The following is a 14,452-nucleotide window of genomic DNA, read 5'->3' on the forward strand; positions in this document are numbered from 1 at the left end:
CTAGTATGCGGTTAGGATAGGTGCCTCACTGATCTTAGGGATTTCTTTAACTTCCCCGTAAAGTACGTGCCTGTACTTCCAGAGAGTCCCGAGAGATTTTCAATATATATATATATATATATCTGTGTCTTGCGTAACCGCGCTAGAAGTCGTTTCCCGTTTTTATCGCTGATACGGGAGATTGCAGCTCTTTGTGCTGCCGCCGACGCTGGTAGGGATACCCTACCATGCATGCCGCAGTCGATTCTTTTTATTTATTCCACCTTTTTAACATTTCACCGATCGCGGATATTGATTCGGCAAACCGATATTTGATCAGCCACATGTAACGAGTTATTTCTACAGAAATAATTTTTCCTATCGAGACCTGTTATACCTCTATTTAAAATAGAGATGTGGAGATTTCATTGTTACCCGATTGTTACCGCTGTTCCGCGATCCTGATTCATTCCCTGGTTTTACTCGCCTCGTGCGAGCGAGAATAAATGTCAGACTAATTTTTATTATTTTGTAAACTTTGGGTTATTTTTTTTTTATTTAAATTAAAATTTTATTTAATAGTGGGAATATATTTATTACAGTACGCAGACGAGTTAACGAATTTTATATTTTTATATGAATTGAGAAGTCGACTACTTTATAAGTAGTTGAAAAAAAAACATGATACGTTTTTTCATTTCAAATCTACACTACTTTCTACACTACTTTATATATTACTGTAGACGACGAATTGTACGAGTATTTTAACGATAGTTATTAATTATTATAATTTACATTACATAATATATTTTTTTTCTCGTTAATTCGTCGTCTCTGTATAAAAAAAAATCGACTCACATTTGATGCGATGCGAGCGGAGTTCAGCTACAAGGTGGCAAGATGATATTCTGTAACAGAAAAAGAAAAATCACAATGAAAAAGGTGCATAGAACAATGATCATTGGTTTGAAATATATGTAATTTCTACACGCGACTTTATTCATTTTTTCAAAGAAATATTTAATAATATAATTATCTCCTATTTTCTAAAAAAAAAATTATCTAAAACAAAAATTTTCTTTAAAGCTTTGAATCTCTTTTTTTTTTGCAATTTCTTCAATTATTTTTTAAATACTAAATCAATTAAATAAATAAACTAAAAAAATTATTTTAGAGATATTATTAATTGTAGAGACACAAGTCATTTTTATAGTTAAAAAAAATTATATGCACGGGAAAGTTATTAATTTTACAAAAAAGAAAATTGATTTTTACCCTGGGGTTGCTCCGCTCAGAGCAAGATGCCTTTCCGAGGCCTCCTCCTCCTCTCAGCAGCGAAGTTGATGATTCTCCTACGATCTGTAACAAAAAAAAAGGAACAAATTTAATTGTGAATATGCTGCAAGTAATTTTCACAGTTAAAAACATTATATGCACGGGAAAGTTATTAATTTTATGCGAAAGGAAATTGATTCTTACGTTGAGGTTGCTTCGCTGATGCACGAAGCCTATCCGAGGCCTGCTCCTCCTCTCAGGTTGTTCCGTCACACTAGTCACTCGCTGAAAATCCGAAAAATAAATTACGATCGCGCGATACTATCGGCACTCCCGGTACAAACCGACGAACCGGCTGCGGTTCGTATATTTAATATTTACGACAACGGCACTTTAACATCTTCCCCGGATCTCCATCTGAAATCAAAAGAAAATTTTATTTAGTTAAAATTACAATTTTAATATTCCCATGATATTGAGCCCGTCCACCGCTATGAAATAGTATCCGTGAAGCAAATAACTTCGCGATGTAGCTGATACATTAAAAAAACGATTAAAAAAAGATCGAATATTATACGCACTGCGTTCTGAATAGTTACGACTGTACTGTGCAAAGTATTCACTTAACAGATACATTACGCGTATTGTTTCTCAATTGTGAAAGTTAATTCTCGTCAGTTAACAACCCGCGAACAAAGCATGTATATTATTTTTCGATACGCATATACTGATCCAACTAACAACACGGTGAACGCGCTGGAGACTCGCAGCGATCGATATTCCTCATCGTTCGAAAGATTGTAAATATCTTGGAATGTTATTTTTCGGTGCGCGCCGAGCATCGAAGCACGACCTCTACTCTTGGCCAGCCGGCCGATCGCATGCATACCAGACTCGACTTCATAAACACCGCGGGGGTCACGTACATACGCACCGCTCGCTCGGTGCGTGGAAATAACATACGTCCCGCTAAAGAATCTAAAGACTTATACAGAATGTCTAACGCAAAATGGACTTTCGCGCTGTTAACTTTGGCACCCGCGATCGGCTCTCTTGGTCCTCCGTCGAAGGCTTTATATCGTTCGAAAGTTAAAATTACGAGCTCGAATATGTGAACATAATTAGCGCGTGAATATGGATCTAACTTACTTTCAAAGGACACGAACTATTGGCGAGGGTTTTCTGTGTATGCGGGATTGATAGGAGTCACTCGTGGCGGGATACGTATTCCTTTCGTCGTATTATATTCGTTGTATTTGAGTTCGCTCGGAGTCTCTCGTCTCTCGTCCTCTACGGTCGACCGCCTGGGAGGGAAAGGAAGCTACTGCGTGACTCCCACTGCTCGCTCAGCACCATCTCGCGCGCGCGTGCGTCGTTGCTCGACGCGCGAATAGAAATATCACACGTCGAACATTATATTAAATATATATTTCTTTATTCGCTATTCGTAGATTATATTAATGACTTGAGCTCTGCGCAATTAATCTAAAGAAATAAATATACACGTAATTAATGCCCGAATGTACAATAAATTTAAAGAAAGAAAAAACGTTACTGTAAAAAAAGAAAAAAAAAGAAAAATACTTGCTAGCGATCGGCGCAACAGCAATGTAGTATTAATTAAACGATGGTTGATTTAAAAAATAATAATAAGAAAAAATTGATACATACTTAATGTAACAACGTCAAACGTGAAAAAGTAAATCACCGAGGCACTTACCAGCGCGACGATTTTCTCATTCCTCTTCTCTCGAAAGCGGCTGTTAAAACGAAAGGTGATTAAGGAAGAAGGGCTATTTCATGGGGAGACTCTTTCGCGAATGGCTCCGTTCCGTCCGATTGTTCTTTTCCTTTTCTTTATCTTCCCGCGGGTGCGATTTGGCATGCTGCCTGATTCGATACCGATGCCTTCGACCACCTTTTGCGAATAAGAAAGTAAATGGGGTGAAAAGAAATAAGAAAAGAGTGAATACATTAAGATCGAATCCCGATTCGACTAAAATCGGTAACATTTGCACCGGAGAGATAATCGTAAAATTGAATCCCAAAGTGATCAAGTCCATTTACGTAACGTAATTTCGCGGTGAAGCGAAGGTAGCGCGAGGTTGAAATTATCTCTTAACTAGCGATTATAATTAAGGCTACGTTCCGAAACGTTCTTTGCGAGAAAAATTTAACTCGATATCCGTTCTGAAACCGTTTTTCGAAACGGTTTCGTAATGGGCATCGAGTAAAATTTTCGTCGCTGCTTCTCGCAGAGGACGTTCCGGAACGAAACCTAAAAAGGCAAGCTTTGCGGCACATAAAGTAAAGAACAAGCTATCAAAATTGCCTATAACCATTTTTTTTTCTTGGAGAATAACTATAATATAATTAAAAATTATTCTTATGACTTTTACATAATTTTTCGATTTAATAAAATTTCGTATATAATTACCCCATTTTCTCGTCTATGATTCTGGGAGGTTTCGTGGATTTTATTTTATTATAAACCACCAGCCTGTTCGGGAACACACGTTCCTCCGCTTTTTTTCCACCGGTGCTGACTCGTTCCGCTGAGCCCGGGCACCATTAATCTGGAGTCTGGAGGCATAGGTTAGGAATTTCTGTCCCGCGCAACGGGAAGCGGCGAAACGAGTAATACGCGCGGGACAACGAAAAAGTTTTCAGCAACATTTATGTAGGACGATCCCGCGCGGGGAATTTAACACACGCGAGCCGTCTCGCCGCGTATGACTCGCTCTCGAGAAAATCCTGTCACGGACACGCGACTCGACGAGGAGGAGCGTGCGCTCGTCATGTCGCGTACCGGGGCTTTACTCATCCCCCGGGTGCTTCCCGATTTCCACGGCCGTTCGAATACCCGTCGATCGCAATCGGATCACGCAACAGTCACGCAACGAAATCCCGCGCGGACCGCGCGGCTCGCTTTAGCGCGAATCTCGTTAATCTCCGCATCGATCGGGAAAGCCCGCGAACGGGAATCCTTTTCCGACGTGCTTTTAAATTGTTCGGCGGTGTTCTACGTCGTCGGGCGCCGCCAGGATGCGTACGCGTAACGTCAAGAAATCGTATCGCACGCGGCTAGATGCGCAGCGAATTATCTACCGAATAATTACTCATGCGAACGGAGCGGTTTGCAATCTGGCGAAGCTCTCCGAGCTAATCGATGAATCAACCATCGTAACTGTCCATCATAGCCGCTCAACTATCAAATGAATAGATAAACGAGAGAGGATTCGCGAAGAATATATTGGCGATTTGAACATGTTTACCTGCCTGGCTCAATTCCACTCAGCGCAAGCTAGGAGCTCTGCCTCTTTTTCTCCCGGCGCGTGTTCCGTTTCCCGTCTGAATGCGAATGTTTGAAGTTGCCCGATTGCAATCTAGTCACGTGATAGCCGTTTCGTACCCGCGGTTTTCGAAGGCGTACAGACTCGCCCGCGAGCGTCCTGCGAAAGTGAACATATAATGGACACACGTATGTACACGAACTCTGACGGAGATTAGGTACGTACGATTCTGTGCTCTCGTTTATGCGCCGCTCGCCGCACGTGGCTGTGTACGTGTCGCTCCTTTTGTTCCCTCGAATTCGACGGGGAGAAACGTCTGAATAATTTAGTAGACTACATTCATATTTGCGGCGCACCCTCCGCCTTTGTCGACCTACATTAAAATCAAAATATCTAACACGTTATACATTTCCTCAATCAACAAAGGAAGATATTTCGTAAAGGCATTATTTTTTTTTCTTTTTTTAACAAGCTCGGAAAATTTACACATCTCAATCGACGATTTGTCACTATCGCGACTCACAATTAATCAATTGCACGCTCGCAAAATGTTAATTTGAAGTAACACTCGTGGGGACGCGTATAACGATGCCGTTCGGGCACTCATTTCGTGCACCCATGCCACGCAATCGTCGCGAAACGCGGCGGCCCTATCTATCGAAATAATTGCGCAAGTTCCGCAAGTCGTTCACGGATATTAAAAGCATCTTATCTCGCTCACGAAACGCCGGGCGTTGCTACGAAGTAGCAAAGGAATAGTACCTCCGGACGAGCTTATCCAGCTTGGCGATTATTCGCACGCGAGTTCGAGCGCGCTGGCCGATGCAAAGCGCGTCGGGGCTCCATTCATCTCCTTGATCGAGGAAACATCACGCTTTTCGCCGCGAATAAAAGCGAGGATACGTTTCACCTCCTCGGTTCAGCAACTCATTTGCATATTAAGGAAGGGAGCGAAATAGGGCAGCCGGTGAGGTTTAACGAAGGGAAATTCTCGGACGGCGAGCAAGCTGAATTTTCAAGCCCGTAGATTCGTAGGACCAACGAGCCAGGTCGAAATGCAACCACCGGAAGCGTGCCATTATAGGTATTAATAATCGCGATTACGATAGTACTGGTGGTTGTTCAAGCGCTCCCTCGGGAGAGCGAGGGGCGTCGTTGTAATTGGCTCCGATAAGATAACAAAGTTCTATCACAGCCGCGTCCGCGCCCTGTAACTATTTGCTTCTAATTAAACGTCCCGGCCGGCGATCGATCTGTTTTTATCGTCGATTCGAGAGGATTGCATAAGCGGACGCGGATACGAGTCTTTTCGAGTATCTTCATTTATCCAATACTTTGTTACCTTTTATTAATTACTATCAGCGTTGCACGACGTTTTTTTTTCTTTTCTTTCCTTTCGATGGGTCTTTCTTTTGTTTCTCTTTCTTCTTTTTTTTCTTTTCTTTTTTTATCGTTCCAAGACTGGTCTTGATAGGACAAATCTTTTACCGTAAAATCCGCAAAGGCGCATTTAAAACTTGAATGTATATATTATTCTTACTCTTTGGAGTTCCAAATCGCAGACAAAAAAATAAAACAATATTCGTGGAGAGAATTATTTGTGTCCGCACGATCACGTTAAAACCAATTTTCGAAAATATTTGTTGAGTTGATGAAGAAACCGACGACGTGCATTTGTGCACGTAAACTTCCATATTTACGCGCGCACGCAAATTGTATTTAATTTTCTGGTAATTAGAGAAAACACGATTGGAATTATTGACGGAATTCCGGTAATATTTCTCCTTTTTCGCCGCGCACGAGATATCGATTGCGCGGTATGCGCCACGTGAAATTTGACCCCCGGGATTGCTGTAATATTTTCTGCGATAAGGTAGAATATTCAACAAGCTTAAGATTTTTCAATATAATTTTGTCCGATAAAATTCCGACTGGATCATTTGGTACTGGAGCTCGCACCTCGATATGGATCGCGTTTTAATATTATCAAAATTTTAATTAATATCGTATAAATGTATAGGATTTGCTTCCCTCCTCCAATTTGCGTGTCTTTTCAAATTCTTTCCACGACATATTGCTGTTGCGCATATTCGTATTTCTAAGTGTATCGTTGTAATTGTTGTTGAAATCACTGGTAACATAATCGGATGTGCCAGGAGATATTGTTTCATACCAACGAAATTTGGGTATTCTGCAATATTCCTTGAACGGGAAATCTTCTCCATCACCGTTCAATTAGCATCAACATATGGATATTCTGTGGGACGATACTGTTCACAGCGGCAGATCGAATCGCGTGGGAGACAAGTCGCAGCATAGAATTACGTATCGAATATTCGTGGATGCTGCGACATTGAAGACGCACGTAGCATACGTGTTTGTGTGTGCACACGGCCTACGTGCTTTGCCTTAGGCGTTAGACAATACCCCGGGTCGCGTATCAGCGCGGTACCTGTCGCCGTTATATGTTCTGATATACTGTTCTTCCTAGGGTAACATCACGTTATTAATACGAGATAATTATCCCTTCCCCGACACTTTAGATACTTATTAGATGCTCATTACCATAATACAGTATACATCTTCACGTATGTACTTACACTTGACGCATATCGCAAATTACAGTAAGACTAAATCTTAAAAAGAATTAGGGAATAAGATTTAGTCTGTTCTACGAAATTATACATTTATTCTTACTAAGTACGAATAAAATTATATAAAATATACATATAAATATCTCTTTTCTTTTATTTGGAAATACACATCGTTTTATAATTAATGATGTGTCAAAAATCGAAAAGAAAGAAAGAAAAAAAATCTAAAAATTAATCATGAAGTTCTCGTTCTGTACAGTCAACATGTTATGTGTATATGTATATGAAGTTATGTTTAAATATATTTGGATAAAACAAAGAAGTGATTGAAAAACTTAACAGAACGTTAATTAAGATATATTCGAGATATAATTTACATATATATTCTTAACAATTTATTAATAGATAATTTATTCGTACATTAAAAAGTGTAGAGGTTATACTTTCATATCTGTCAGCTGTCAAGTATTCTTGTCAGTGATTACATCCAATTGATTCCAATACATCTCAATATACATAAACATCATTTACATAAACAATGTACACGTATAAACACTCACATCATACAAATAAAAAATTGTAAAATTACCCACGTTCAATGTAATAAAAGTTTCAATCCAATTGCTCGTTGTACGGCGATCGATACGATCGAAAAATCTGCTGGCAATAGCAGCGAAACACAAAGATTTCGAGACTGTTGAAACGTGTTAACGTGTTATTAAAAAATTCCTTGGATTTCACGTTTTTTGTTTCCATCACATGCGTTGTGGTGGTGGTGGGTAAACTACCGGATACCAAATCGGTACTTGAATATATTGAACAAAGCACAAAGGTGGCGGCCTAGGGACAAACTCTCTCGCGTGCGGATTCAAAGGTGATATTTGGATTTCGGAGACTTCATTTAGATGCTTCTGCAATTCTTCTCGGTTCATTCCAAAGAGATCAGCCGCTTCTAAATATTTTTTCCAGAGATCTTTGCAACGGCCTATGGTGAGCAAAGCCACCGGATCGCCTACGACTGCCACGAAACACTTGGCTCTCGTTAATGCAGTGTTTAATAAACGTGGATCCGTGAGAAAACCGTAGTCTTTAATTTTTACCTCGGCAGACGATCTATAACAATAAAAAACAATAAATGCAATGTCAAAATATTATTTAAAAGTTTTTTTTATGTCATCTGTATTAAAGTCGATACCTGTCAGATATTCTTGTTCGAACTGTGCTGATGAAAACTGCGGTGAATTGTTTGCCTTGGACGTTTAATACCCTCTCAACGGACACGTCGAAAAGCATACGCCTGCGCAATTCGATTCGCAATCGTTGTACTTGTTCAGGATAATACGACAAGACTCCAATGGAGCTTTCGTTGTATGGGCCCCATTGTTGCGTCGGCCATGCAGACCTCAATTCCAGGACACGTTTCGCTACCTCTTCCGCCTCCGTAGCATGGTGATATCCCGTGGAACACGCAGCCTAACAATCAGAAATCGATCTGAATGTTCCTTTTATTTTCAAGTTTGATTGAAGAGTTTGATGCAAAAAAAAAAAAAAAAAAGTTATCTATATTGTCGTGTCTCTTACAACAAAAAAAACTAATTGAAAAAGTTACCGAGTTAAAAATAATACATAAAATTTTTTACTTTCCACATATGCACATTAATTTAATAATTTATAAATAAATACATACAGTAAAACGAGAGAATAATCTGAAATCGTGCAAAAAATACGTAAATAAATTGCACCAAGCTTTTCAATGCTATATTCGTACTCTCGTAAGAAATTCGTGTACCTGTTCTTCTCTGCCGTCAACAGCATAAAATATCAACGGTTTCATAACAGGGTGTCTCAGCAGTTGTATATTAGCAGGTTTAACCATCCCGTCGTAGAAAGTCTCGGACGTGTACTTGATTATATCCTCATGTGCGCGATAGTTTTGACACAAGTGTATCCGACACGGATGTTTCGGCGGATAATATGCGTACATTCTCTCCAAAAGGCTAACGCCTAAACCTCGCTCATTCGCTAGCACACTGTAGATTTCTGGTGCGAGTTGCATCTGATCACCTGCCAGGAGCAGGCGAGTCTCCCGATTCGCCAAAGTGAGGGCTATCAGCGCCTCGCATTCCATAGCCTGGGCCGCTTCATCAACGATTATGTGAGTCAGCGATAGTTTAAGACTCATCAGACAGCTGGATGTTGCTAGTGTGGTCACTATTAAACCACAGTCTTGAAAATCCGTCGCCACTGGATCACGGAAACGATGACGTTCGTCCATCAGACAGTATTGCTGCACCGTCGGATGCACCTAAATCGCGAAAATAACTAAACTTCCATTGACATAATTCTTCTGCAATGCTCAAGAATCTAGGCAATGTGTTTCACCTACCGTGTTCATAGCACGCAATTTGTAATATATCCTAATGGGTTTAAGTCTCAAGTGTTTGTCTCGATTGTACCACATGTGGAAAAACTCCTTGATGTAAAGATCGGCGGCACTATTGCTATGCGTACATAAAAGTATCCGGTTGTTTGTATTTTGTACGAGCATATATAACATATGCGCTATAGTAAATGTCTTCCCCGTGCCGAATGGTCCCAGTAGAAGGACTGGTGGTGAAGGAGTTTTAATCGACAATGTTATCGCGGTTACTGCTTGCTTTTGCTCCTGATTCAGTGGCGAGTCCAGAAGTAGACTAGAGAGAATACTAAGATTACCAGCGTCGACCTGCAGAAAATCGCCTATAATTTCGTTGTCGGTCTTACAATGCTCGTCTATCAGGAACACTAAATCCATATCCTCGAGACTATCCACCGCTAGGTGCCATTCACAAAAATTCAAACGACTCAGCACAAATTGTACTTCAACCTCGAATTCATTGTGCGCCTTTAAATTCCAAATATACACGCATTCTTTGCTTAATCTGATATATATCGAGTTCGAGCTCTTGTCTTCGATGTGAGCCTCGAAGACTTGAAACTTCGTTTTTGAATGCCACATTTTAAGTAGAACGCTATTACAGCTGCGCTGCAAAAGTCTGCCACTCTGCGTATCCTCCACGATTTCCCGATTCAGTGGAATCTATGGTGACAATAAATATCACGCGTTGATAAAACATAAAACGTAAAACGAGATAAATGACAGATCGTTATTCGATTTTATTTAAGAACAAAAAAAGATTATACAAGATTTGCAGAAAATTAAATAATTTATTGCAAAAAGATCGAGGTAAACCGTACTTGAAACAATGCGCGTGAGTTTAGTGTAACGAGTAAAGCGAGTAAAAAAAAAAAGCGTAAATAAATAAATTTTGGAAGGTAAAAAAATTCGCACCTGAGCAAAGAGTTCACCCATCGGCGAGTATTTAGCAGTGGTGGAGGCGTCGCTGTTGAATAGCATGTAATGCGTCATGAGACGCAACCAGGACACTTGATTGTATCTAGAAATTTGTTCGTGCCTGGCGATTTCCTCAAGAGTGATCATCTCGTGCATGCGTCCTCTGTAGTTGTGTGGTGTCAGTCGATTATCCGATAACGTGTTTTGTGTGAGGACAAAGTTTCCTCTATCCGGATATGGATAAATACGCGATAGTTTAATTTCCCGTGGGTTTGTCTCCAAAACAAAGGGCGAGTAGAACTCGAATGCATGCTTCCATCTCTGTGGTATCTGGGATTGCTGATAATTTGTTGCCTTCTGTATTCGCTCGTAGTCTTTGACGTTTAAATAATCTGCACAAATTCTCTGGAGATACGCCGGACGATTTAGGAAGCCAAAAACGAGATCTTGTCGATACGTGCTGTGCTTTTTGGCGGTGAAACTGACTTTCACTAGGTATTGCTTCTTAATTTCTTGAGAGCTTTCCCTAGAGTGAGAACTGTACCATTCCTGGCCATTTGTTACACCTATTTCTTTCCCACTCTCATCTTGTACTGACTTTAGAAAGAAATTTGCTCGATGATCGTCAGATACCAAGGCCAGATTCTGTAACTCCTCATTGCCTTCAGGATTGAGGATTGATAGGGATAAAATAGATAAATCGAAATAGTTTAAGTGATTGCTTTAACGTATTAATTAATGTATGTAAGTGCTCTCTAAAGTAAATACAATTTTCTTGCTACTACGTATTACGCGAATTTTATATGTATTAAAACAAAAAGAATGCAATGGTAAAAAAAAAAAAAAAAAAAAAAAAAATAATACATTGATCTCATTATAACTAATTAAGAAATGGATCTTTAAAGGTCCCTCAACATTTATAACATTACATGTTATTCAGTAGCTGAAATTCAAAATATATCTTACATATCTGCCAGTATCAGTAAAATAATGCAGTGTTCCATCGTAAAGTTTCATCGACAACAATCATAATTTACTGACTGAACACCGAGCTGGCACTAACGGAGAATCTTACATACAGCTTGACGCCCTTTTTTTTATCATCAAGTAACGAGGAGGCTGAGCCAAGGAGCTCGTTTCACTTACCTGTTGTGAAGATTGTAAAACTCCACTCGTAGTTGCCTCTGTTACCAACGATCCGACAGTTAGCACCGCCGCATAGATAAATATGCGCGTGGGGCAGTGGCTCGCACGTCACACTTTTGTCCGGATCGTTCGATTTGAACCAGCCGCATCGCACCCGCTCTGGGAAATCTGTCAGATACGGTGCCCCACCGTTGCTCACACCTGACTCGTGTTCTATGGTCGCCATGATAGAGTCGATGAACGTCCTGTGGTCGACGCGCCAAGGAACTCGTGTCACAGAATCGTCAGCGGCCGTTCGTCATGGGCCATTGCGCGGCCGTGATCTCTTACTCTCTCTTCCTTTTCGTGCACAGACGCCTCGGATTCTCACATTACACAAACGAAAACCGGCACGTCGGTCGCGTCATTGTCACCAACCATTCGTGCAGCGAGATGTTACTTCGACTAACGGCGCCACCGACGGTCGTGTTCTCGGTGTCCTGTTCAGCGCGAGCCAGGCCAACCAACCTCATCAACCCAGGCCGCCTCCGCTGCCAGGAACGCATGCGCGGCTCGCACGGTCAAATTGATTTCTTTGTTACGCCGGGTAATGTAGAGATGCTCATTACCTCCATTCGAGTCGCGGTACAGCAGGAATTTACTTGAACAGTCAGGTTGATTGAAAAACCGTTCTTATACTTCGATAGTTTTAGTAATCTGTGACACCATATTGTGCCGGTTGTGTGCAACGCATCGTCCCACTCTCGCTGAAAAAAAAAATAAAGAAAAAAATTAGAGTCGCTCTCGAGGGACTGAGAAAATAATCGGTGAGTCGGTTCTCCACGAAAATATTAAAATTGTACGAGTTTATGAATAATTTCCCCGAGATATTGCAACTGACGCCAAAGGTATTTTCTTTCTTTCTTCTCTCTTTTCTACTTCGCTTTGTCACTTGAAGTTACGTTTGCAGGAAAGAGCTTTTACATAACAGTAAATTTTCATCTAAATCCTCTGCGCCAACAGAGTGACTAAATGACGATCGGCATTATCTTCCCGCGAGAATTTTCCGTGGATAAAATGCTGTAAAAGAGGGCGGCGAGGTATAAGAGCGACAGAATCCACCGATCGTCGCATGGGTACGGGAGAGTTTGAAAGCCCTTCCGACTGCCGACCACTTTGCGAATGATGGATTTAGCGGGGGCCGGACTACGAGACAGCAGAATGAAAAAGAGCGCATTGAGCGCTTTAATTATCAAGCAATTTAATGAGCGCCATTATGACGCAGCTCACGCGAACGTGAAGAACAGGAGCTGGGGACCGACATCAATTCTAAAATGGAACACTGGGCAATGGTAACTCAACACATAAAATCCAGAAATGAATTCCAGAGCGATCTCTTTTTCTTTTCTTTTTTTCTTTTATTCAGGACTTTTTCTTTGTCCGGAAAGCATCTTCCGGAGTTTTTTTCCCTGCCTGTGAACTCGGAGAAATTAACGCTCCACGCCACAAGGTGGTGAAAGCTCAGCTGCAGCTCCCGGTAAAATAATCTCACGTCAAGATCAAAGAAATGAAAGTGGATCGCCTGTACGGCACTCCTGACCTGTGCAGGGTACGGGTGCGACGTCAACCGCGCTGCCTGGAAGTGAGGGATGAGCGCGAAAACCACAACGAAGGCGCCGACAACCGGCACCGATCATCCCCTTCGAAGCGCGGGCCGGCATGCTGCGCGTATCGTTAATTAAAATCTGTCGTCAGCGACGCGTGGCCGCTGCGAGAACGCGCTGACACGACAGCCCGGAGGAACGGGGTGAAAAATCGCGCTAACGAGACGGCTTTCGCTATTGGCTCGACGCTGTGATACAAAGAACTGTATCGTTATCAAGAGAATGAGCGGAAGAGAAGGAAGAAAGAGGAGAGAAAGAGTAAACCAGCGCCTGTGCCCGTCTCTCACGCGACGCTTCGTTTTTAATAAAGCCATATCGAGGCGTGTCATTTAGCCGTAAGCATTCTCCCTGTAATGGGCATTTCTCCCGCACCGTCACACCAGGAGGGGTACACCGTTTGACGTACGCTTGAGATAAATCGCCGGGATAACCCGTTCAATTCCAGAGGGAGCTAATCCTATCGCGTGTAACGATCGCAGTCCCCGTTCGTTTGATATATAAAATTCGAAAAATACGTGTATATTTTTTCTCTTTCCACAGGCGATGTGCATCGCGCAGACTTTCCTGTGCAACTAAATGATGAAATCGCAAGATCGATTTACGATGTCCCGGGAGTTTATCAACGCGCGAGACGCATCGTCTCTTTCGTTTCAATTAGCGCCGAGAGCGAGCGGAGGCTAATGAAAAATTATTACGGCTCTCGAGGGCAAAACGTTGCACTTTCGGTGCTACATTTCGCCACGTATGTACGTATTCATTAATTATATTTGTCGCCCCGATTCTCAACGATGCACTTAAGCGATCGTGAATAATGCAGGTATCACCACGCGCACTCGTCTCGGGAATTGGGTCTGGATTAAGAGATCCATCAACGCATCGCATCAGGAAGATCACCTCTGAATTTATTTGGACCGCATAAGTGCTGATTGGCGAAGTGTGTAACGCCATCGACTGGCCGACTGATATAGTAGATGGACCATGGAATTAAAAAGAGAAGAGCAAGCTAGGTTTATGGCCAGGGAAAATGAAGCTGAAGCGGGGAAAGGAATTCAGTTTCTATATCTATATCTACGTCTATACCGTCGCAATTCGCGGCAGCTGCGAATGTCAGGTGTGAGGCATACGTCGCGGAGAAGAGATAAAAAGAGAGAGGAAAGCGCGTTGAAAGTCACGCGCACCTGCCGCGTT

The 14,452-nt window shown here is 41.7% G+C and overlaps 2 protein-coding genes and 1 long non-coding RNA gene across 3 annotated transcripts in view; 1 reads left to right on the forward strand and 2 right to left on the reverse strand.

Moving 5' to 3' along the window:
* The window catches only part of LOC139113856 (prolyl 4-hydroxylase subunit alpha-2-like), a 79,837-nt gene that overhangs the window by 59,699 nt on the left and 5,686 nt on the right, over positions 1-14,452 (forward strand). The window lies entirely within an intron of this gene.
* Positions 821-1,549, reverse strand: LOC139113880 (uncharacterized). Its single transcript, XR_011547774.1, has 2 exons — positions 1,459-1,549; positions 821-1,338 (listed from the first exon to the last, which is right to left on the reverse strand). It is a non-coding gene; the product is annotated as an uncharacterized lncRNA (long non-coding RNA).
* Positions 7,536-12,167, reverse strand: LOC139113849 (probable helicase with zinc finger domain). Its single transcript, XM_070675277.1, has 6 exons — positions 11,622-12,167; positions 10,473-11,137; positions 9,528-10,220; positions 8,931-9,446; positions 8,337-8,614; positions 7,536-8,254 (listed from the first exon to the last, which is right to left on the reverse strand). Exons 1-6 carry the CDS (start codon positions 11,845-11,847, stop codon positions 7,897-7,899), a joined length of 2,736 nt encoding a protein of 911 aa, XP_070531378.1. The 5' UTR covers positions 11,848-12,167; the 3' UTR covers positions 7,536-7,896.

Source organism: Cardiocondyla obscurior, linkage group LG03, assembly GCF_019399895.1.
Source record: "Cardiocondyla obscurior isolate alpha-2009 linkage group LG03, Cobs3.1, whole genome shotgun sequence".
NCBI classification, from domain to species: Eukaryota; Metazoa; Arthropoda; class Insecta; order Hymenoptera; family Formicidae; genus Cardiocondyla; species Cardiocondyla obscurior.

Bases quoted from the DNA above. Each gene is read 5' to 3' on its own strand.
- LOC139113849 (XM_070675277.1), bottom strand. From the start codon at position 11,847: ATGGCGACCATAGAACACGAGTCAGGTGTGAGCAACGGTGGGGCACCG. The intron at 11,138-11,621 runs GTAAGTGAAACG...TCAATCCTGAAG, and splicing joins TTTTACAATCTTCACAACAG to GCAATGAGGAGTTACAGAAT. The intron at 10,221-10,472 runs GTGCGAATTTTT...TTGTCACCATAG, and splicing joins TGGGTGAACTCTTTGCTCAG to ATTCCACTGAATCGGGAAAT.